Raw genomic sequence first — 26,750 nt, 5'->3', positions numbered from 1 at the left:
TGCAAAAGAGACTCCGATGCTAAAGTTAGGGTTTGTATGAGTATGAATCTCGTATATATAATGCACGTACCTTGATGTATATTAGGGTTGCGTTGGGCCTTGGGCCTGAGATTAGTTGTGATTTGATTAGGTAGAGGATCTCGCCTAGACCGAGATTCCCCAAGATCGGTTACGATCTATTTAAGTGCCGAGCTGGCGCCGCGTGGCGCGTGTCCGAGGTCAGCTCCTGCTGTGGTACCGAGCTCGGAGCTCGGCTTCGGAGTACGGATAGTACAATATATATATATATATATATATATATATATATATATATATTTATAATAGATAACGTAAGGAAATAATGGTCAAGTACATTAATTACATTTTAGCATTAAGACAAAATTGTGAATATCTCATTTATTATTAGATGCTACTATGCTATAATGAATAATGCTAAAGCATGCCATCAAGTGCATTAATTAATTATTATTGTGGTTAATATATTTGTAGGATGGATCAGAAAGAATCGATGCTAAATTCAAGTTGGTGTTGAATAAAATTGACCTCAAATTCAAATTAACATGAGCTAATTAAAGCCGATGCTTCTATTTTTATTTTAAATAAACAATAGAATTCTAAATGTTGCCTCGAATGTGCATCGACTTAGGACGATGGTAAATATTTCATAATTTTAAAAATATAAAATAAAAATGTTGTCTTCCCTTTGAGTCGGCTCGACCGACGCTAGCATTATTGTTGGGACTGGCCCTACAATTTGTCACTATTTGACAGATTTTTCTAGTGAACTTTGTTTTAACCCAATGTGTATTTTATTGTTCATTGTTCACATACGTATATCAAGTATATGCCTCAAAATTTGATTTCAATCAATAATTGAAATTTTAGGTCGAAACATTATGGATTGTGAAAGTTCCCATTATATGATTATAAGTCCAATCTAAAACAAAATTGAAATTATTGTCATCATCTAATAATGTCTTATTTTTTCTTTGTTTCCTTGTAGGCAACACTCAGTGAGAATCTCATATTTTTTGTCTCTTAGTTGAATCCATTTTACATCTTCTCTTTGGCAATAGAAGGTTTCTTTGGGGATAAAAATATTCTAATACATGCATACTCTTTCCATAACCATAAGGGTGGCTTAAGATTAGGAGTGAGCAAGACTTGACTCATTTTACTAATTTAGTTTGACCTAAAGTTGATTTTGACATCAAGTTTTGAAATGAGGTCCAAAGCATGTTAAGGACAAATTTGAGTTATGCTTTTAAATTGTCCCTATTTAATATCATATATATATATATATATATATATATATTCATAATTTTTTAAAACAATTATGTATCAATAATAATTTTTTAATTTTATTTTGTCTATACCACAAATATTATTTAGTGAAGAGAATTCTATTTAAGTTACATCCCATAATTTGAATAATGAAATTTGAGACTATTAATTAAGTTAAAACAATTATGTGTTAGTCGATTCACGCACTTAATAATATTGTAATATTGTTAGAATTCATGGTTTCACATTGAAAATTGAGAAAATGGGATAAGCTAGAAATGCTGAGCAAAATATCTATAGTTTGCTAAGCAAAATATCTATAGTTATAGGTTACTTTTCATGTAGTGGTGGATTGTTACATAGAAATGCAGAGGATGTAGTTTTGCATTCTTGCTCCAAATAAGATCCATGTAAAATTGCAATAAACAAAATGACGAAGGAATGAAGACATATGATAAAAACAAAAAAAGAACAAATAAAGATTGATTTTCTAAAATAAAAGGAAAAGATGAAAATATAACGCAATCAACAAAAATATTCAAGGTGAGTGGTATTGCTCTAATATCATGTTAGAATTCATCATTTTAGAGAAGAGAAAATTAAACAAAAAAAAAAAGAGAGAGAAAGAAAGATAAGTTGAAAACGCAATAATTTGAGAATGAAATATAAGCAACAAAACTAAAAACTCTCTAATCTCTACTAACTAACTCTTATAAAATTGTACCTCTAATCAATATAATATATTTTTTGTTTTAATATATAATATTTTATTTATAACGATATGATTTATTTTAAAATAGACCTTAACTTGAGTGATATACTTATTTTACTCTACTAACAAAATTTGTTTTATATCTACTAAAGTCATAATTTAATTATATATTAATTAAAATCAAGATAAGATGAAAATAAAATCCAGGAAAAATGTAAAAAATCAAAGATGAAAATCGATCGCTTCTATTAGTTACTCTAAGGATCTTGTCAATATTCGGTGACCTGGTATCATGAAAATTAATAAAATATAATTTTTGTATTATATAAAATTATGGTTTTTTTTACACCTGGTTTTTTCTATTAAAAATTTGATTAACTATCTTTATATTTAACTTTACATTATACTAGCCGATATTCAATTGGATATAAAAAATGAATTATTTAAAGTTATACATTTAGAAAACATCCATAACTGATATGATTTTAGTAATTACACAATGCACAAGCCAAGACAATTGTTTGAATAGAAAAATGACTCTCTTAAATGTGATGAGGTAAGTTGATAGGGATGAAACGAAGTAAGGAAAGAAAACAAAATGAAAGGTGACATGAAGTCAGTGAATTCTATGCAAGCTTTTTATGTGTATCATATAATGGCACTGAATTGGATAATTTATTTTAGTGGCAGAGAATACGCTTTCCAAAGCATGCATTAATTGTGTTAGGGGAGCAAGTTTGAATATCTCTCATTTTGCTGCCATAAGCTGTTGACTTCAAGAGCGAAGTGTCAAATCTTTTAAGAACAAGAATGTGATGTACTCTGGTTCATATTATGTGGATCATATACATCCTTTATATTCATCTCAGTAATGGGTTTCTTCATCTGTTTAAATTTGTTCTTTGTTTTGTTGATGCTGTTTTATTATATGTTAGATGTAGGTATTGCCATAGACATCATTACACCGTCTCAATTCATCAAGGACCCAGAAACTCTAAGCTCCAAAGATGGAAACTTCACCTTGGGGTTCTTCACCCCTCAAAATTCTACAAATCGTTACGTTGGAGTTTGGTGGAAGTCTCAATCCACAGTTATATGGGTTGCTAACAGAAACCAACCACTAAATGATTCTTCAGGGATTGTTAAAATTTCTGAAGATGGCAATCTTGTGGTATTGAATGGACAAAAACGAGTCATTTGGTCATCAAATGCGTCCAACATAACAACATCCAACACTAGTTCCCAGTTTTCAGACCCTGGAAAACTTGTACTCATGGAAAGCACTAGAGGAACCATCTTATGGGATAGTTTTCAGCAACCTTCTGATACATTACTCCCGGGTATGAAAATTTCAAGTAACAAAAGAACAGGTGAGAAAGTAGAACTTACATCATGGAAAAGCCCTTCTAATCCCTCCGCTGGTAGCTTCTCTTGCAGTGTTGTTCAACGCATAAACACACTTGAAGTGTTCATTTGGAATGAAACTAGACCATACTGGCGCAGTGGTCCATGGAATGGTGGAGTGTTTACAGGGATACGGTGGATGATGACAAGTGCATATCTTACTGGTTTCCGCAGTGAAGATGATGGGGAAGGAAATGTTGATGTCTATTACACAATACAAAATGAGTTACAATTTTTTATCTATAACCTGAATTCACAAGGCGAGTCTCAACTGAAATGGTGGAATGATGGGGTGAAAGAAATGCAAGTTAAATGGACTAGTCACGAATCGGATTGTGATGTTTATGGTATATGCGGGGCATATGCAATCTGTAATTCACTGAAGTCACCAATATGCAGCTGTTTGAGAGGGTTTGAGCCAAGGAACCAAGAGGAGTGGAATAGACAAAACTGGACTAATGGGTGTGCTAGGAGGGCTCCTTTGCAGTGTGAAAGGGACAACAATCAAAGCACAAGTGCAGAAAGAAAGGAAGATGGGTTTCTGAAACTGCAGATGATTAAAGTTCCTGATTTTGCAGAAGGGTCTGCTGTTACACCAGACAGATGCAGAAGCCAGTGCTTGAAGAATTGCTCTTGCGTTGCATATTCTCACGAGGATGGAATTGGCTGTATGTCTTGGACAGAGAATCTAATTGACATACAACAGTTCCCAAGTGCAGGACTTGATCTATATGTTCGTTTAGCCTACACAGAACTTGGTATGTTAGATGTTACATACTTAAACATGCAAAATAGTTCATTAACTTGATTCTATCTCTCTTGGGTTTGGACTGAATTTCTTGAATTTAATTTTTTCTGGTATAGCAGATAAAGGATCAAACAAATCAATCATCATTACCATCACAACGATAATAGGAACCATCATAATTGTTGTTTGTGTATATTTAATATGGAGAAGGACTACAAATCACCCAGGTAATGTACCATCTTTGTGGTTCCAACTTTAGTCATATTAATTTTCTTTTCTATTTGACTATTGGTAAAGGAACTAAGCTTACGTTATGTTTCTTACTCCAGCCAAACTGTGGCAATCTATTAAATCAACAAGGAGAAAGATAAACAAAGCTATGCTATTTAACAATGGTGAAACATCACATGAACTTATGAGTGACAATGTTATTGGAGAACTGTCACAAGTTGAGCTCCAGGAACTGTTACTATTTAGTTTGGAAAAGCTTGTAACTGCCACAAACAACTTCCACTTGTCCAATAAACTTGGGCAGGGTGGTTTTGGTCCAGTATACAAGGTAACTGAAAGTTATCATATTTCAGGCCATTGTCTATAGTTGTTATCTCCTAATATTTTATTCCAGGGAAAACTGCAAGATGGACAGGAAATTGCAGTTAAAAGACTCTCTAGAGCATCAGGACAAGGGATACAGGAATTCATGAATGAAGTAGTGGTGATTTCCAAGCTTCAACACCGCAATCTTGTAAGACTTCTTGGCTGCTGCATTGAAGGTGATGAAAAGATGCTGATATATGAATACATGCCAAACAAGAGTTTGGATGCGTTTGTCTTTGGTTAGTTCTTTGATGCCACCTTTGTATTTGCCTCATCCAATTCCAAACCCTTTTGAGTCTCCCTATGTAGTATATATAAATATTTTTGACATAAACAATTGTTTCATGAGTTAGTTTTCTTCATATCATGCTAATAGAACGAATTGAATGACACTGTTTTATCTTCCAATATTATGTTCCAAGTAGTATGATGTTACCTACATGTCTTAGGTCCATCAAAAAACCAACTCCTAGATTGGATGAAGCGCTTTAGCATAATAGAAGGAATAGCTCGGGGACTACTTTATCTTCACAGAGATTCCAGACTAAGAATCATACACAGGAATTTGAAAGCAAGTAACATCTTGTTAGATGAAGATATGAATCCAAAAATATCAGACTTTGGTATGGCTAGAATCTTTAGAGGGACTACTGAAGATCAAGCCAACACAAGCAGAGTTGTTGGAACTTAGTAAGTATGCCTTCTTTGTCCAATGCTATAGTAATATATAGTGGAAAATGAGCTGTTACATTTTAATGCAGTGGTTATATGTCTCCTGAGTATGCAATGCAAGGATTATTTTCAGAGAAATCAGATGTGTTTAGCTTTGGTGTTTTGGTACTAGAGATTGTTAGTGGAAGAAGAAACTCGAGCTTTTATGATGATGAGCATGCTCTTAGCCTTTTAGGATTTGTAAGTCTCTTAACAATTCATTTCTAACTCATGTACAGGAACCTTTTCCTTTTGGTAATACAACTTCCAAGCTTTTACTTTTTTTCTTCTGCATTTTAGGCTTGGATACAATGGAAAGAAGGCAATATATTATCCATAATAGATACAGGAATATATGATCCAAGTCACCATAAAAATATTTTAAGGAGCATACACATTGGACTTCTGTGTGTACAAGAACATGCTACAGATCGGCCCACTATGGCTGCAGTAATTTCCATGCTCAACAGTGAGGTTGCGGTTCTTCCTCCTCCAAGTCAACCTGCATTCATCAATATGTTGAGTTCAAGGTCATTTGAAGAAAGTCCTAGATTCTGCTCCATCAATACCGTCAGTATTACAGATATATATGGTAGATAGCAAACTAAGAGCTCTAAAGAAGGTTTTTGAAGGCAATGGATATAAGGTTAATATACTAGAAACTTTGTTGAAACTTGTAAATACATGCACTTCGTTGACAAATGTTAGGGCATGCAGTGGAAGCATAAAGCATAAAAGCCATAAAACAGAGAAGAGGAAAGTTCAGGAAACAAAGTAATTTTTTATTTACTATATAATTATATTATTTTGCATGTTTTTTATTCTTATATAAGACAAATACAAGAAAAATGACAGTTATATATACATAATATCTATAAATACTGTCGGTAAAACACATGTCTCTACTCTCTACCATTATGAAGTGTGTAGATTTGCTTAAACTTAGATATCTAGTAAGATATTATCCACTGAAATAAGTAAACATAATTATAGTAGAACTTTATTCACTAATACAAATAACAATAATTAATTACAATAGTAAAAAATAAAGGAAAAAATTTACTATTTTAACAACAAAGAATATTGTAATAAACTGAAGTGAGTAATATTTTTAAACATTAAAATTTTGAATTTAACACTTATAAAGTGAAGAGATTTCCTTTTAGAAAATAAAATATAATAATCATTGATTAAAAAATTAACCGTAAATATTATAGTTAATTTTAAATTTTATTATATATGTATTTAATTTTTTCACAATTTTCTATTGTTAGTTTTTTAATCAACAATTATTATTATACTTTATCTTTTAAAATGAACTCTTCACTTTTGAGGAGTTAAATCCTAAAATTTATATTAAATGTTTTAACTTTTGTAGTATTTATCCTAAAAGGGCCGTTTATGTAGACTTATTCAGAACTAGTTCCTTGATTCTTATTGATAAGAGAAAAAACAATTTTGAACTAACTACTAAAAAACTGAACGACTTGCAAACTCAACTATATATTTTTTAAAATCCAAATATACTTTATCCTATTTTAAATTCAGCTTTAATTTAAAACACTAAACTATTATAAAATGCAGTTCAGTTGGTGCACTTGAGTTATAAAAGAAAATTGTTAGAATGAGTTGCACAATTGTTATGTTCAATATTGCATATGTGGTGACTTTTATTATAGTGACCAGTTTGATATGTACATTCGATGAATACATCAGTTATTAGAAACAAAAATATATTTAATTAGGAGATAATGATTGTGTATATCATATTTAATAGGTTAAATTATGTTTTTATTTTTTATTTTATTTTTTAGATTTATTTTGTTCATTTATATATTAAAATATTGATTTTTGTCCTTTATCATTTATATTTAAATTGATTTGTTCTTTTGATCTTTTTCAATTTTATAACAAAATTTTGAGTAATTAAAAAAATAAAACTTGTAACATTAAATTCATCAATATAAAAATTATGAAATATAATTGACGTTTAAATTCAAAATATTATAAATATATATAAAAAATTATGTAAAAAAATACATCTTATGAATACCTAGAAAATAAAATGAAATTGGATTACTTCAATTTCTTCTTGGACATTTTTTTACATAATTTTTACTATATTTATAATACTTTTTCATTTGAAATTTAGTTGAATTTAAAATTTTTAAGTCATTAACTAGTCAAAAAATGATTTAAAATAATATCTCAAAATCTAAAAGAACCATTTTTTAATAAAGTCTAAATCAACTCAAATTTATGAAATGAACAACCAAAATAACATTTTAAAAGATAAAAAATTAAAATAAATCTAAAAAATATAGAATAATGAATAAAAAATATAATTTAACCTATCTAATATCAAAGTGTGAAAAATTTGTCATACTATCAAAGTACTTGATTATTCAAATTGAAATAAAGTGTGTGCATTTCATGACATACCATATCAAATATAATAAGGTTGGGTTAATAAATTATTAGTTTAATTAATAAATCATTATTCAAAAAAGCTAAATCACAAGTACGTACACCAGTTTCAGCTGTTTTTTTTTTTTTTTTTTGAAAACAAAAGCTATATGTTTGGTACAATAACAAATTTCTAAAAGATTTTTTTCCTTCTAAAAAAAAGTTATTTTTAAGAAGTTGGAAATTTGAAACTTATCATTTGTCAACAACTTTTTTTTTTCCTTTTAAGTTGATTTACTATTATTTTTATTGTATCCAAATAAAATTAAACATGTTAAAATCGCTTGTCCACAAACTTACCCAAACAAAATTGATTTATGATTATAATCGATTATATCAATTATCAATTATTCATATAATTAATTATTGAAATAATTTAATTTTCACAAACTTTTTAATATATATAAATGTATGAAGAGGGATTTATTTACCTCCAGAATAAGTTTATTTAGTTTTAATTCACTCAATAACTCATGTTCTATATTACATTTTAATGATTTAATCTTTAAATTAAAAGTTCTTAATGTATAAATCAAGTCTATAATTTTTTTTAAAATTTAATAATTATTTGATATTTCATTTCATTAATTAAAATTGACGGATACTCATAAAAATATTTTATATGTTGATTTAAATTAGTGAAACAAAATATCAAATAGTTTCAAATTTTTTTAATATTTTAGACTTAATCTATATAATAAAACATTTTTATTTAATGGTGGATTGTTGAAATTTGATGTGAAATATGAGTTATTAAATAAAGTAAGTTTAGGTAAACATACTTTTGGAGCAAATGCATCTCTTCTCTTTCTATATATTATGTACTAATATAATTATAAATGTTATCTAAATTAATAATTAGTATTTAGGTTTCTTATGACTAATATATCACTTATTTATCATGTCACTTTTTTTCTTTAAGTATTCCGTCTAAGAGTAAGAATATGGTTAATATTTTTTATGCTTCAGAAAATGTAGAATATGGTTGATATGAAATTGAAAAACCATTTTTAACTAATTTTGGTTCAAAGGAATGATTTGATGTAGTTTAAATAAGTTTCATTCAATTCAAAAACATAAGAAAAAATTGATTTAGAGTAAAAAAAATAGTTCAATTCAAGCTTTTAAAATGCAGTTAATTGAACTAAAAAATAGTTTAGTTTGATTCACATGAACTATTTAACAGTTCAGTTAAGCTTGAGTTAAACTATTATTATATTTCAGTTCTAGTTCTCACATAGTTTAGTATTCTTCAACTGTTTTTTGGTTGGAAAACAAGTCTTATATATTTTATTTAATCCCTCCTAAATATTTTTGGCATTATTATATTTTGTATAAAGACATGATTTTGTATAATTTTTAAATAAGTTGGTGTACGTGATTAATTAGACTTGTCAAATAGTCTATGGTTAGCTTATGCTTATGTGTAGGTTTCGAGAAGGAGTCTTGGCATTCATAGATTACATATATTTTGATAGATTTCGTATTTCCATTCCAACTGTGGCCACGGTTTTTAAAATTACTTTCTTGTACAGCATATAATCATGGTACAATTACACTGAGCAAAACTTCACATGATCACCTTGCTTATAACTTTTATTTTGCTATCTACCACAAATATCCGTAGTACTAATAGTGTTGACAGAGTAAGAACTATGAGTTCCTTTAGATGACGCCGAATTCAACATATTTTGCCGCAGAATGAATGCAGGTTCACTTGGAAGAGGAAGTAATGCAGCATCCCTGTTAAGCATAGAAATTACTGCAGCCATACTGGGCCTCACTATAGCGAGTTCTTGTACACAAAGAAGTCCTATGTGTATGCACCTTAAAATATCATTATGATGACCAGGATCATAAATTTCTTGATCTATTAAAGATAATGTATTGCCTTCCCTCCATTGTATCCAGGCCTAAAAGGAAAACGTAAATGTTTGAAGTTGTATCAGCAAGAGGCAAAGAATATTGTATGAGTTAGAAATGAATTGTCAAGACTTACAAATCCTAAAAGGCTAAGAGCATGCTCATCTTCATAAAAGCTAGAGTTTCTTCTTCCACTAACAATCTCTAGTACCAAAACACCAAAACTAAACACATCTGATTTTTCTGAAAATAATCCTTGCATAGCATATTCAGGGGACATATAGCCGCTGTATTCAAACATAAAAAAATCAATTCTCCATGTATTTTACTCAAACATTAGACAATGAAATTAATCATACTTACTAAGTTCCCACAACCCTGTTAGTATTGGCTTGATCTTCACTCCTTCCAAAGATTCTGGCCATACCAAAGTCAGATATTTTTGGATTTAACTCTTCATCTAATAAGATATTGCTTGTCTTCAAATCTCTATGTATGATTCTTAGTCTAGAGTCTCGGTGAAGATAAAGCAAACCTCGAGCTATTCCTTCTATTATGCTACAACGCTTCCTCCAATCCAGGAGTTTTCTTTTTGATGGATCTAAAAATATAAGGGTATCGTTATACTATTCTGCACATAATCTCAGAAGAGAAAGTTATGAAGTTCTTGAGTCTCTATATCCCTTGATTAACATGCTTGAAACTCACTCGCTAGAAAATAATTAGTTATTATATTAAAAATAAATAGTATATATGACAAATAAAGGGGACCATAAAAGTTTGGAATTGGATGAGTCAAATAGTAAAGGAGAGCATGAAAGAACTAACCAAAGATAAACACATCCAAACTTTTATTTGGCATGTATTCATATATCAACATCTTTTCATCACCTTCAACACAGCAGCCAAATAGTCTTACAAGATTGCGGTGTTGAAGCTTGGAAATCACCACTACTTCATTCATGAATTCTTCTAGACCTTGTCCAGATGCTCTGGAAAGTCTTTTAACTGCTATTTCCTGTCCATCTTGCAGTTTCCCCTAGAAAAAAAGTATTAAGAAAACAAATATAGACAATGGTTTTAAATACAACAATTTTGTTTGAAGATACCTTGTACACAGGACCAAAACCACCCTGCCCAAGTTTGTTCGACAGGTGGAAGTTGTTTGTTGCTCTTGCAACTCTTTCGAAATCAAACAGTAACATGTCCTGGAGTTTAACTTGTGACAGTTCTTCAATGACTGAGTGGATTGGATGTTCTGATGATTCACCATTATTAAATTGTTGGATAGCCTCGTTGTTCCTGTTCCTTTCTGATTTAATTAAGTGCCATAATTTAGCTGGAGTGAGAAAATATATAATGTTAGGTTAGCTCCTTTACCAAAAACAAATAAAAATAACAAGACTAATTCTGAAAGTACAGATAGTGTCTTACCCGGGTGATTGGAAATCCTCCACATGACAAAGGCACAAGTAACAATGATGACAGTTCCTATTATGACTGTAATTGTAATAATGATTGTTGTATTTTTTCCTTTACCTGCAAAGTGTTACGGAAGAAACTAAGTCTTACATCAAAAAATAAGAATTTATATAATATACATATATTTTATTGATTAGAAATTTTTTGGATGATGATCAAAAACAAATTCAAATAAAAGTTTAAAGGAAATAATATCTTACTATTGTATAATTATGTATGCAAATATTCCAATAAAAATAATAAAGTATAACCCTCCTCTTATAAATATATCCCTTAAAAACAAATATCATAAACAACCCTAACATGAAGAAGGGGAAATTTAAATTTAAAAGATAAGGAATTCAGTCGAAAGAAACTGTTTAAAATGTTTGAGCACATAGCATACCAAGTTCAGAATGGGCCACACGAACATATAGATCAAGTCCTCCGGTTGAGAATTGTTGTATGTCAAGTAGATTCTCAGTCCAAGACATACAACCAATGCCATCCTCGTGAGAATATGCAACACAAGGACAATTCTTCAAGCACTGGCTTCTGCATATGTCTTGAGTAACAGGGGACCCTTCCGGAAAATCTGGAACTTTAACCATTTGCAGTTTCAAAAATCCATCTTCCTTTGTATCTATACTTGTGTTTTGATCTTTGACCCTTTCACACTTCAAACGTGTTCTCCTAACACATCCACTAGTCCAGTTCTGTCTATTCCATTCCTCTTTGTTCCTTGGCTCAAACCCTTTCAAACAGCTACATATTGGTGACCTCTTTGCATTACAGCTTGTGAAAGGTCCACATATACCATAAACATCACAATCCGATCCTCGACTAGTCCATATAACTTCCATTTCTTTCTTCTCATCATCCCACATTTTTTCTTCGTATAGGCCTTGTGAATTCAACATAAAGATTACAAATTCACTGCCTACTTTGTAATATATATCTATATTTCCTTCCCCATCATCTCCACCTAGAAAACGAGAAAGGTAAGAAGTACTCACAGTCGGTATCCCTACAAAGAATCCACCATTCCATGGACCACTGCGCCAGTATGGTCGAGTTTCATTCCAAATGAACATTTCAACTATATTTATGCGTTGAACAATACTGGAAGAGAAACTCCCAACAGAGGGATTAGAAGGGCTTTTCCATGATGTAAGTTCTACTTTCGTACCTGTTCTGTTGCTTGAAAGTTTCAATCCAGGCAATAATGCATTTGAAGGTTGCTGAAAACTATCCCACAAGATCTTTCCCATTGTGGTTTCCATGAGTACAAGCTTACCCGAGTCTGAAAACTCTGAACTTGTATTGGTTGATGAATTGGACACATTTGTTGACCAAATGACTTGTTTCTGTCCATTGAGCACCACAAGATTGCCATCTTCAGAAATGGTAACAACTCCAGAAGAATCATTCAATGGTTGGTTTCTGTTAGCAACCCATATGACTGTGGACTCAGACTTCCACCAAATTCCAACGTAGCGGTTTGTGGAGTTTTGAGGGGTGAAGAATCCCAACGTGAAGTTACCATCTTTGGAACTTAGTATATCAGGGTCCTTCATGGATTGCGATGAGGTGATGCTGTCCATGGCAATACCAACTTTCAACACATAACAACAGAGTATGAACAAAACAAAGAACAATTTTGCATCGTTGCTGAAAGACATCATAGTGAAACACTCCCCTTCAGAAGTCAAAGTTCTATGGCATGCAAATGATAATTTCTAGTTTGCTTCCACAACACAATGAATGGTCGCTTTGTAACTGGTCTCCCCCATTAGATACTTAATTATAATTATTCAATTCAGTTCTCTCAGATGAATTCAAATAACGTGTATAGAATAATTAAACAGGTCACACCTTTAATTTTTTCTTTTTCCCTTTCATTCTCTTCCTTTGTTTTTGAAAATTGTCAAATGTACAGAAATCAATGGATATGTGAAAAGATGACGTGATGAAAATTGAGAAGAGATAAGAAGAGGAATGCGATGGAAATGAGGTGCAAGAAAATTTGACTTATACATATATATATTTATATATATTATTTCATTCGATCAACTTGTCTCCTCAAATTTGTGAGGAAGCATTTCTGCAGACAAATTTGCGCCTTGACAGTTTGCTCACATAATTACTAAACTAATGTTAGTTATTTGATTCTTTTTAATTTTTTACCCTTAAAATAGTTTTCAAGGTAATAAGGTATGTATATTTCAGGAAAAAAGTATGTATAGTATTTTATTGTTATAGTCGCAAAGATCGTATCGTAAGTTTGAATGAATAATATATTCCGAATATAATATAAATAATAATGTATCAAGCTTTCTAGTGTGAACAAGGTATTGCACTATTATTAAACACATAAAAAAATGTTGTGTTTGACCTAATGGTATGAGAGGCTAATTTAATTTAACAAAATCATAATTTGTTAGTTGAGAATTGTACACTAATTTGTAATTTGGTCATATCACTAGTAAGGTGAGACATCTAACATACCACATTGAGAAAATATTGTACTCCTCTTGTACTTAGTTATAATTACATATTAATCAAGAAAATTAGTTAATACTATATATTGATCCGTGCGTTACATGATTAAGATATGTGTAAGTTATATTGTAAAAAAAATAAATTATATAAATAATTTAATATTTTATTGAAAATTTCAAAATATTAATGCATTTTTTATTCATATAAAAAGATTAATTTAAGTCAAAGAAAAATAATAACATATTCTTGATACATATTGTTTATATAAGACTACTTTGAGTAGAGAAATTTAGCACCCTAATAAACATTGGATGCAATATGCAAATAATGTGTTTGGTGTTAGGGTTATTTTATCGGTATTAGTATGAGAGAGTATTTATATAAAGAGGAGAGGGTTATAACATGTTATTTTTATAAGGTTATTTCACACAACTTCACATTGGTGAGATATTGAGATATTTATATTAAGATGATAGGGTTATAACTTATTTTTATAGGATTATTTCATACACGACTTCACAATGGTGAGATATTGTCTGCTTTGAACATAACGATTTTATTTTTAATTATCATACAAAAGGCTTATCAATCATTGAAGTATGTGTATGCTTTATAAATTATTATTTTTTCTTTTATTTTACCGATGAAGATGTTGTTTGTATCCCAACATTTAGTAACATGTATGAATAAGTGATAAGAGACAACTAGAAATAGTCAAGATAATTGAAGAAAAATATATTAGTTTCATACTGTGGTGTGGTAGATCTAAGTCTTTTGAAATAAAAATTGTTCAAAAATTTGTTTTGTTAACCAATACAGTATAGAGACGAAGAGAAGTCTTATACAGAAACTATTAGACCTTGTTTGCTTTTAACATTTTTTTTTGTTTTTATTTTCATAAAAATTAGAAAACAATAACGAAAATATGTATAATTATATTTTAGGAAACATTTCTTTTAAAAGTCAACTAAAATCTAAAATTAAAATAAAGTTGTTTTCAGTTTCCAAACGAAAAAAGAACACCATAGTATGTGGTATTTCCCTTTTCTTTTCTTTTCAAAATATGTTTGATTTTTATAATCTTTGAAGAAGAAATAATTTTCCTTATCTTATTTATTTTTTATTTTTTTGTTACAAGAGAAAAGAAAGGAAAAACCAAGAAACCAAAGGAGAAGCGAAAACTACAAAGGATGAGCCCAACTTGGCGAGGATGTCCGCACAACTATTTGCTTCTCTTAACGTATGAAGGACAAAGCAAATCCAACATCTGTTATGAAGCCTCCTTATGAGTTAGATCTCATTAGCATAGCGGTGATGGTGTTCAACTCCTCAGAATCAGAATAACAAATGACGTTTCTGTATCCAACATTCCAGCATAACTCGAGCCCTTGCAGCAACACTAAAATCTCAGCATGGAGGATGGTAACTGAACCCGCATTACTGTAAAACCGCATCAGAAAGTGACCATTATGGTCTCTACAGAGACCACCTAAGGCAACATTCCCCGACCCCATGAGGTTGTCATCAATGTTCAGAGCCACACAAGGTTCCACTGGGGCAACCCAACTCACCATCCTAGGGACTCTCATATGGGTAGTGGCAGTGGAAAAAGCATCCTGCACATGACGAGTTTGAGTGGCAATAGTCACTTAACTCGGAAACTGACTTATTACTCTCACACCAAATGAGCCACATAAAAAAAAATATTTTATAAAAATTATTTTTATAATATTATTTTATATATAATTTTATAATGATAAAATATTATATGTTTTAGAGTTAAGTCTCCACAATTTTATTTTTTATTATTATTTAAAAGATCTTTTAATTATTAAAATATGTGTGTATTTTATAAATTGTTATTTTCTCTATTATTTTATTAATGCAAGAATTTTTTGTATCTCAATAACTATACTATGCAAGAATAAGTTCGTATGGGAGCACTAAGGTTAGACAACCCACAGGGCAACCCAATAGCCTGAGTGAAAGTGCAGTGGAAGAGGCAGTGACTAATTGTCTCTTCTTGTTCATGGTCTATTTTTTATTTTATTTTTAATTTTTTAATTTATATCATGCATTATTTGCATAGATTTTTTTTAATAGTTTGTAAAGTTTTTTTTTCTTTATTTTTTTTCTTTTTACCCTTAATAGATGTAATGCATGAGACACCAAATCTTATTCTCTCTTTTTTTGAGCTATAATCCGCAAATATTTCTTTTTCCAATTTAACTTATTCTAATATGATGTAAAATTAATTGTTTGAGTAGATCCATTGTTCCATAAAAAAATTTATAATAAAATTAAATATAAAATATTTGTTATCAAAAACTAAAAGAATATAAAGTTAACTAAAAGATACACAATCTTTAATATTATATATATATATATATATATATATATATATTTAATCATAATTATGCATATTATAATATGAATATGGGATATAACTATGTATAATTATTTTCATTGTGATATTGATATTCTTTAATTATTTTTAATTATCTTTTTTGACAAACATTTATTAAGAAAATATATTTATTTATTTAAAAAATTGTAAAATTTGTTAAAAAATATTTATAATTTTCTTTGAAAATATTTAAATAAAATATATTTTGAATATTTTCATTTTCAAAAATTAGACATTGAGAAATTAATTTATTTTCTAAATTTTAAAATTTTAAAGTGAATTTTTTTAAGTGAAAATAGAAACTAAAAATAAACAAAAACAGTTTTTGAAATCAAAACATGTAATTTTTTTTTATTTTTCTCTATCCAATGTTTAATTCATAGGGTGAAAGCTAATAATTAACACTAATTAAAAAGATAGGAGTGAAGAAAGTTTTAATATAATTATAATGACATTTTATTTGATCTTTTAATTTTAGTTCTTATGAGCATACTATGTTAGAAGAATAGTGTACTGATTACATAGAGGTGAAAAATATGAGATAAAAGGACAACACGTTAGATTAAAATTTATATAAAACATGTTTCTAAATCAATGTTATCATTATATGATCTTTAACACAATTTTCAACAAATCATGCAAATTTTAAAATATATATCAAATCATCATATTAACCATAATACATTCTCAAACATAATCATAAATTTGGGAATGTCCTAATTACAAATAGTTCATTAGCTAATTTATGCATTCATAACCGAAAAAGAAACATTGTTATATACAATATTTTCATCAAGATAATAATAATTTACGATAAGTAATCAAAATTTGGGAATGTCTTAATTACAACATTTGCAATATATTAAAAAAAAATGATTTAACTATTCACAATAATATACAAATTCTTTGATGAAGCATATCACCATCAAATATATATGCAATACATACATATTATTATTATTATTCGACTACTATTTTAATTTGTAGCCAAATAAATATCAAGAAACCAAAAGGGAATAAAAATATAAAATTTCTAACATATAGCTAATGCCAAAAAATACATTAAAGACTAATCGATGTGAGTCATTTTAATAGATTTGGAGAATGGGCATGGAATGGGTGAGAGGTGGTGAGGGACATAATAGAATGGATTGTCGAGTATGGTGAAGAGGTTGCAGTGATGGCATAGAGGATGTCAACAAGAGAAGAGACAATATTGGGGTAGACGAGTTTAAGCGTGGTCTTGTCCTAGACCATAAGGTTGAAGGCCTTGCTTGAGAGGGAGAGATTCATGTTAGTGTCACCTCAGAGGAGGTGAAAATAATAGAGGAGAGGAATATAGACATGTCACAGTTGATATATTAGATCCACATCCAATGACAATGGTGGGACTGTCAATCTGCTTGGCTAGCGTAGAAGAAACTAGATTTTCAAAAGTGAATTTGTAGTTAAGCATTTGAAAGTGGATTTGTTGTTAGGGTTATGAAGGTATATATTAAAAAAAGAAAAAGATTACAGAATGACATGTTAGCATTTTTGCTGACATGACAATGCCTAAAATTTATTTTAAAATGATGTGTCATAGTAATACAAAATAACTAAACTTTTATATTATAAATAGATTATTTAATTTTGTTAATTTTAATTTAAAATTATCTATTTTTCTATAGTATATACTTCGTTATTGGGACTTGATATTAAAAATAGAAAGTGTCATTGAAGAATGAGTCTTAATCAAATGAATGATATTTTAAAGAAGTTATCATTAAATAGTGTAAAATTAATTAGTTAATATTTACTTATATTTAGGTCTATAATTTATGAGTTGTTTTCTTTATATCAAATTCTAGAGGGAATATTATTTACTTTTAGTACTATTATATGATTTTAATTTTTATACATTTATTAATGTATAAATTTGTATTCTATCAATTAATTAGAAATACCTTATATATAACATTTGAAGTAACTAGTACATAAATTGATATTTCTCAAATATATGATTGTTCTAGTGGAAAGTATAGAACATATCGACAAACTACATTTATGACAAAGCAACACTCAAGTGATAATAAGGTCTTATTGAACCTTAAAAAGGATGATCTAAATAGAATCAAACTATTTTGGTTGAGCTCACTAAACCTGATAGGCCAAATGGTCTTAAGTCAGGTTAACCTGCAAGCTTATGGGATAGTCCATTTAATTAATAATTAAAATAATTTAAATTAACATAAATTTGTAATGTGTTATAAAATAATAGAATAAAATTTAATAATTCTACAATAGTAATAGTCTTTCATTTTTTTTTTTGTATTTGCTTTTGCTTACAAGTTTAGAGTTACAGTTAGCCACTATAAGAGTTTTGCCCCTCCCATAATCCCATTGTCCCCTTGAAGGCTTGACTCCATGAGTCATCATTTCTGTTCCCTTTATCGATGAAGATGAAGATGTAGTCATGCTCGTGTTTGTGCTCATAGGATGATGATAACGACTCATTGTCACTGGTTAGAGCACAAAATTATAGGGCACCACTTCATTCTGTAAGAAACTTTCTTTTTCTTTATATATATATTTTTTGCTCAATTGTTCAAATATATTTACTATCAAATAAATATTTTTATTATTATGATATTTTTTTATCTTATTTCAGTTATCATCTTTTAGTTAATTTATTGCCTATTGTTGGTGCTACCCTTGATTCCAACTTGTATCAAATACCAAGTATGTTATTTTATTTTTTTAAGGCTTATATTGTGTGCATTGAGAATTGTAAATTGATTTTTTCCTTGTAATTGCTTGTGAATTGAACTAAGAATTATGTTGGCTTGTTGCTTTATAATTCATTGTGAAACCTATAAACTGAATGAGTAAACTTGTTTAATTTTAAATATTATAGTCAAGAATTTGAATGATACTTTTGATAGTATGAATGATGAATTATATAAAATAAAAACTCCACCTAATACAAAGAAAAAGCTTATCATTGTTACTAATCCTATCATTGTAACCATGTAAAGACGGCATGAAAAATCAGTTGGAGGGATGATGAAGTCAACTAATTAAGGACTTCTCTAGATCAATAGCTCCTATGTTGATGTTATGCTCGAGCATAATATTGGCTTCTTGTGAGTTGGTCAACTAAGGACTTCTTCAAGAGCCCCCAAGCCAATTTATGTTACAGTATAACATTGACTTTAAGCTAGGAATTTCCATTTACTTCCATAAGACACATGGGCATCTCTTATTTCAATTTTTAAATTAAGTACAATGACATAACAATTTTTTTTTTATTACTATAAGCATTTATTTAGTTTTTTAATTCAAACTTTTTTAGTTTCTTCTTTACCATTTTCTATTTGAAACCTTTTCACTACTTTACCCTTTTTCCCATGTTTTAGAAGGGACAAAACTTGGATAGAATTTATTAGGTGAGGTTGGTATTATTCTTCAATCAAAATTGGATTTTTACTTACGTAATGTCCACTTGCATTTAATGAAGACCTTATTAATACACATTTACACATATTATTGAGGTAAAATTTCAATTTTGATTGGAAAACAATACCAATTACACTTAAGGAATTGTAACTAAGTTTTGTTCTTTTAAAAATTCTTCATACCGTTTTTGTTCTTATTTAAAATGTAGTAGTGTGTCAAGAACATTACTAAACGTCATGAGAGTTTGGTCATCCATGCTAATGTGGAGAACCTTGCTTGAGCTTGTCAAAAAGGTTTGAGGTTGATGTTTGTATTGGACCAAAAGGTTGTTGACGAGTTGTGCTCTCGAATTCTTATTAATCGGCATGAGATACCTCACGAATGGTTGCTGACCACCCCTAGTGTTGATCAATGTGTTTGAGCTAGAGATCTCTTATTAGGCCATTGGGTATTGATAATCGACATGTCATTTGTGTGTACTCTGTCATCTTCATGCATGATGATTGTAAAATCATCTTTCAAAATTGAATGTAAAAATGAAACAACTTTCTCCTTCTTCAAAATCTCCTCCCCATGTTGTTTTATTTGAGTTATGGTAGGATTACCTCTCAATGTTGGAACTTACTTATCTTGATTTGTTGGGATACAAACAAGTTTTACATCGATAAAATAAGAAAAGAAATAACAACTTATAAAATACAAACATACTCTAATGATAGAGAGACCTTTTGGATAATGACCAAAAGAAAAACCATGAGGGCTTAGACCCAAAGCGGACAATATCTCATCATTGTAAAAAATAACCCTTATAAAATATCCCCTCGGACAAATACCATAAAAATAACCCCAACAATAGTATCAGAGCCACAAGGTTGGATGCGGTAACAACCCTCATAACTCATACTCATAACATATAATGTGATATATAAAGTCAAATTCCGCTGCATGAAAGGTTAGGTCCCTTGTTTGAGGGGAGGATTGTTGGGATACAAACAAGTCTCACATCAATAAAATAAGAAAAAAAAATAACAACTTATAAAACACACACATACTCCAATGTAAGAGAGGCCTTTTGGGTAATGACCAAAAGTAAAACCGTGAGGCTTAAGCTCAAAGCGTACAATATCTCATCATTGTGGAGTTGTGTGTGAAATAACCTTATAAAAATAACTCTCATAAAATATCCCCTCAGACAAATACCATAAAATAACCCCAACATGATTTACATACTTCCATAAGGCAAAAGATTTCAAACATGATCTCATTTTGACAATTCATATATGATAATTTTCCCAAAAAAATTGAGGAACAACAAATACACTATTGTTCCCTAAAGTCATTTTTGTCACTCACAAGTGTTTAATCTCTCCTATCAATTTTTTTTCAAACCACAACCAATAAGATCAATGCTTTGGATACCACTGTTAGAACATGTATTGAGCAATAGGACCATAAAACATAAAAATCATAAAATAAAGAAGAGAATAGTGAGAGAACAAATCAATCTTGTATTTGTTGGATAACCATACTATTTTGCATATTTCTCATTCATATATAATGCAAATATATGAAAATGACAATCATACATCATGTCCATACATGTTAGCAAAACACATGTATTCACCATCATTAAATCTGTAAATTTGTCCAAAATCAGATACTTAGTAGGATATTGTTCACTGAAGTAATAAGTAAACATAATTACAGTAGAATATTAACCACTAATACAAACAACCATAATTAATTACAATAGTAAAAATAAAGGAATTTTTTTTACTGATTTAACAAAAGTATATAAAATACATCATTTCCTAATAAAACTTATACAAATGTTTTATGAATAATAATTTTAGGATAGAGGGTGTCACATTGTCATTAAGTGTTGAGCATGGGATGAGTGTGTTGCTAATCGAGACCTATCCTCAGTGAGCAAAAAGTGTGAAATAGGGATATAGTTGTTTAGCTTGAATTCTTATAGGCCTATCCTTGGTTGAGTTTCTTATTTTCCAAAATTTGCTCAACTCATTTTGTTTAATGAGTTGAACGACATGAATCGATGAACATTGTAAAGGACCTAATGTATTAGAGGTAGGATCCAATGTGAAATTTCCTTCGAGACCATGAGCAAAGTGTACATGCATCATAACATTTAAGTTTGTGAAGAAGGAAAGTATGTTTGAATTTGCTTTGATAGCTTGCTGTGGATGCTTTAAATAACGATATTCCCTTTACAAGAAGCATACGAAGTTCAACTTCAGTATAGGCTACACGGACATATAGATCAAGTCCTCCAGTTGAGAATTGTTGAATGTCAAGTAGATTCTCAATCCAAGACATACAACCAATCCCATCATCGTGAGAATAGGCAATACAAGAGCAATCCTCCAAGCACTGGCTTTTGCACAAGTCAGGTTCAGTAGGAGACCCTTTTGGAAAATCTGGAACTTTAACCATTTGCAGTTTCAAAAATCCATCTTCATTTGTATCTGCACTTGTGTTTTGATCTTTTGTCCTTTCACACTGCAAACCTGTGCTCCTAATGCATCCACTAGTCCAGTTTTGTCTATCCCATTCCTCTTTTTTGCTTGGCTCAAATCCTTTCAAACAGCTACATATTGGTGAGCTCTGTGCATTACATCTCGTGAAAGGTCCACATATACCATAAACACCATAATCCGATTTTCCACTAACACGCGTGACTTTCATTTCTTTCTTATTATCCCACAGTTTTGTAGAAAATGAAGAGACGAGTAATACAAAAATTATGGGTGATCGTAGCAACTCACTGTAATTTTTATTGAATAAGAGATGGCCTTTAAATAGCCATTATACAACGTACCAAATTAACAAGAAGATAACAAAATATCTTATCAAAACAAATCTTATCAAAAAACTATCTTATCTAAAATAAAACAAATAAAACAGATAAACTAACTCGGATATCTCTAAAATTTAAGATTATCTAACAAAACTCCCCCATAAGTTTAAATTTTTTTCTTTTTCTTTCATTTCGATGCCTCTTCCACCAGAGCGCGATACTCCTCCGCGCACAATGGCCCTGCGAGCCACGCGATGTCCAGCACCCCCAGCGCCGAGGTGCTCGATGCCTCTTTTGGGACACAAAAATACCTGCTGTTCTTTGGTCCACCTCTAAACCCAGAAAATACTTCATGATGCCCAAATCGGTCATCTCAAACTCCCTCTTTATCACTTCTTTGAACTCCTCAACTAGCTCAGCTTTGCTTCCCATCTCACTCTTCTCAATTGATCCGATCTCCTCATCCATTGCTTTCTTCCATCTCTCATTAAGTACCGCCTCTTCAAATTTTATATCTTTTGTTCCTGTCAATAGACATACTACATGTAACTCGTCAGTGGAGTTGTAGATGTCTTGCAAGCTCTGAGTTCTAAGCTGCTCAGGTTCATCATCTTCCTCGGAATGCTCATTGGTTCTATCCGAGCTTCTCCTTGTTATCTCCGAGCTTCTCCTTATTATCTCCGAGCTCTCATTCTCAGAGTTTGAGCTCCCCGAAGTCTTTTCAGAGTTACTCCAGCTCCACTCACTTTCCTCATCTACCTGGACATCTCGACTTACCAGAATTTTTCCTGTAATAGGGTTGTACAATTTGTAGGATTTTGCCTTTTCATCATACCCGATCAAAATATACTTCTTGCTTCTATCATCAAGCTTCATTCTGAGCTGAGCTAGAACATGATCGTAAGCAAGGCTTCCAAAGATCTTGAAGTGATGTATACTCGGTTTTTGTCCACACCATGCTTCTTGAGGTGTCATATCCAATTTTGAATGTGGGCACCTGTTCTGTATATATATAGCAGACTACACTGCCTCTGCCCAAAACTTCTCAGACATATTCTTCCCTTTAAGCATAGCTCAGACCATATCAAGAATAGTCCGATTCTTTCTTTCAGCTACTCCATTTTGTTGGGGTGAATATGGGGCTGTGAAAAAATGTTTTATACCTTGCTCTTCACAGTATTCCATAAACTCTGCCGATGTGAATTCTCCACCTCTGTTTGACCTCAAAGCTTTAATTTTGCTTGTTAGTCTCTTTCTCCACCATGACTTTAAACTTTTTAAAAGCTTCAAATGCCTTTGATTTTTCTTGCAAGAAATATACCCAGGTCTTTCGAGAGAAATCATCTTTGAAAGAGATGAAATATTTCTTACCACTGAAGGATTCAGGAGAGATTGGTCCACACAAGTCAGTGTGTATCAGGCCAAGTTGCTCCTTTGCTTTGTACTCGGACGAGCTCGGAAAACTTGTTCTTGTATGCTTTCCGAGTACACACGCTTCACAAAACTTCTTGTCAAACTCAACACCACGTAGTCCGTGCACCAACTCCTTCCTTGATAGCTCGGCCAAACCTCCAAAGCTTAAATGCCCAAAACGAAAATGCCACATCATGGCTTCATCCTTCACGTCAAGCTTTAAGCACTTATTTTGAATGATGTTCAGTTCCAGTTTATACATATATCCGATTCTTTTTCATCTATACTCGGGCTATTAAACGATCATGTGTGTCCTTTAAATAAAGCACTCGATCCTTCATCAGAACCGATTTGCCTTTCTCCATCACCTGCCCCATGCTTAAGATATTATTCTTAAGCTCGGGAACGTAGTAGACATTCCTTATTTCTCCAACTCGTCCATCCTTCTACATATGCCTGATGGTTCCACGCCCTTTTACCGCCACCTTGGAATCATCCCCAAATGACACGAATCCAGCCTTCACCTTGATGAGTTTGTTGAAAAAACTTTCTTCTCCACACATATGATTGCTCGCTCCAGTGTCCAAATACCAGACCGAGTTGTTTAAGCAACCCGAATCAAGCTCGACCTCTGACTTCTCATCTGAGCTTGGAAGCTCAACTGGTGATCTCACCACGCAACTCAAGTTTAGCTCAGCCTCGGAGGCACAACTCGGACGTAGCTTGGTCTCCAAGCTCTGTGTCATCATCAAAATACTTGCTTCCTCGTCCTCTTCTTCTGTGAGAAGATTCTTCTCTTTCTCTTCACTTCGGCTTTTAGCTCGGCAATACTTTGCTATGTGACCGTATTTGCCACAGTTGTAGCAATTTGCCGATTTGCATTCCTTTGCGTAGTGGCCGTGTTTGCCACACTTATGTCATTCCACCTCCGACCTTGGCTGACTTCCTTGGCTACAATCACCTCGTCCTTGTCCACATTCCTTTGCGTAGTGGCCGTGTTTGCCACACTTATAACATTCCACCTCCGACCTTGGCTGACTTCCTTGGCTACGATCACCTCGTCCTCTACCTCATCCTTGACCACTTGATCTTCGGCCCTGGGTGTTCCGAGTTCCATTCAAATCAAGTTGCGCCTGTAATGCTTGATCAAGAGTATCCTTCATCTTCCTCCTCCTTTATTCGTGGGCTTCGAGTGACCCAGCGAGCTCTTCCACTGAGAGAAGTGACAAGTTCTTTGACTCCTCAATTACGCATGCAATGCTCTCGAAATCATCTGTTAATGATCTCAAGATTTTCTCCACAATTCTACTTGCTGGCATTGGCTCCCCATTCCTTCCGAGTTGATTTGCCACCTTCTCCACCCGAGTTATGTACTCGGATACTCGTTCCTTAACCTCCATCTTCAAACACTCAAACTCTCCGAGGAGAGTTTGAAGTCGGATCTGTCTGACACGGTGGTTACCTCTTGTCGTAACCGGGATCACGACGGGATGACGCTAACATTTATTTTTCAATGGAGCCGCCACCAATATTTTATTTTAAGGGAAAAACATTGGAAAACCCTTTAAAAGATAATCTTTAAAATTAAAGTTGGGTTCGGGAGTCGATTACATGTAGGGAAGGTATTAGCACCCTACAACGTCTGTAAAAACAGTACCTTTAATTAATTGCGCAAAATTATATAAATTTATAAACATTTATTTTATTCCTCGAAAATGTGTATACATACATATATCTTTTTTTTTTAATATGAGAGATGTTTCTTTTGTATTTTTTTTTATTAAAAAAAATCATGAGGATTTAGGTTAGCAAATGGCTAATCAATAAACCCTCCCAATAACATGAAAGATAGAATTGTTATTCAATCAATGTTATTGATTTTTATTTGTTGATAATAAAATAGGCTTAAAGGTTAGAACAACAAATAATTATTCTATTAACTTTTATGATTTACATGATATTAAGGGGTAGAAATGCTACGCAATTAATATCATTAAAGCAACATTATGTTTATATTTTTATATTTTTATCTAAAGAAATAGATTTTGCATAAGGATTCAAGTTAGTAAATGACTAAACAATAAATCCCTCCAATAACGTTAAAAATAGAAGTGCTACTTAATTAAGGTTATTGATTGCAACATATCTTTATTTAAAAAAAAAAACAAATTTGTTAAGGAGAGTTTAAGCTAGCAAATGACTAGTCATTAAACTCTCAGGACCTAATAATGTTAAAGATAAAAATGTTATTCAATTAACATTATTATTGGTCGCATATTAAATATTTTTATAAATAATAATATTAAAGACAACAAATCATATTTACTATGTACAAACAATAAATAAAAATAAATAAATAAACAAAGAATAAATAAACAAATAAATAAAATAAACAAATAAATAAAAGAAAAAAAGAAGTTAAGAAAAGAACGATACCAAATGAATTGAATCTTCGAATATGATGATCAAGATGGTGCTTTTTGGCTACCTTTTCACACTACAGAGGTGTCTCACAGATCTCAAGCAATATAGAAGAGAGGGGGAGAGAGAAATAAAAAAATTTTGAGCTCTGAAGAGTATTGGACGAAATTTTTTCGGGGGGTGAAAACTATGCCCCAGACGTCTATTTATAGGCGTCAGACCTGACCTAGAACGGCCCGTTCCAAAATCGGAAATGCCCGTTCTGGATCATACCGTTACAAGCAAAATGTGACTCTGGAACGGCCCGTTCTAAATTCAGAACGGCCCGTTCTAAACGTGCAACGAGCCGTTCTGAAATTTGGAACGGCCCGTTCCACGTAAGGAATTTTGGATCCTTTCAGTCACTTAGAACGGCCCGTTCCAATATTGGAATGGCCCGTTCTAAACTAATAACTGCCCGTTCCCATCTTGGAACGGCCGTTCAAAATTAGGGTTGTTGTATTTT

The 26,750-nt window shown here is 31.3% G+C and overlaps 2 protein-coding genes across 2 annotated transcripts; one reads left to right on the top strand and one right to left on the bottom strand.

Annotated features, from left to right (window-relative positions):
• The first annotated feature begins 2,666 nt into the window (after window positions 1–2,666).
• LOC109813781 (G-type lectin S-receptor-like serine/threonine-protein kinase At1g11300) lies at window positions 2,667–7,407 on the top strand. The gene is made up of 7 exons (XM_020378035.3): window positions 2,667–4,158; window positions 4,265–4,375; window positions 4,478–4,707; window positions 4,774–4,984; window positions 5,195–5,435; window positions 5,507–5,657; window positions 5,757–7,407. The coding sequence occupies exons 1-7, from the start codon at window positions 2,868–2,870 to the stop codon at window positions 6,054–6,056; spliced, it is 2,535 nt and encodes an 844-aa protein (XP_020233624.1). The 5' UTR covers window positions 2,667–2,867; the 3' UTR covers window positions 6,057–7,407.
• Window positions 7,408–8,372: 965 nt separating this feature from the next.
• LOC109813786 (G-type lectin S-receptor-like serine/threonine-protein kinase At1g11300) lies at window positions 8,373–13,453 on the bottom strand. Its single transcript, XM_029274445.2, has 7 exons — window positions 11,653–13,453; window positions 11,220–11,324; window positions 10,895–11,124; window positions 10,614–10,824; window positions 10,149–10,386; window positions 9,922–10,072; window positions 8,373–9,835 (listed from the first exon to the last, which is right to left on the bottom strand). Exons 1-7 carry the CDS (start codon window positions 12,929–12,931, stop codon window positions 9,527–9,529), a joined length of 2,523 nt encoding a protein of 840 aa, XP_029130278.2. The 5' UTR covers window positions 12,932–13,453; the 3' UTR covers window positions 8,373–9,526.
• Window positions 13,454–26,750: the final 13,297 nt, after the last annotated feature.

The sequence above is a fragment of the Cajanus cajan genome, chromosome 4 (genome assembly GCF_000230855.2).
Source record: "Cajanus cajan strain Asha chromosome 4, NIPB_CcT2T_4, whole genome shotgun sequence".
In the NCBI taxonomy this organism is placed as follows: domain Eukaryota; kingdom Viridiplantae; phylum Streptophyta; class Magnoliopsida; order Fabales; family Fabaceae; genus Cajanus; species Cajanus cajan.
The sequence above is the reverse complement of the archived record's forward strand: the minus strand, read 5'-3'. Positions and strand labels throughout refer to the sequence as shown.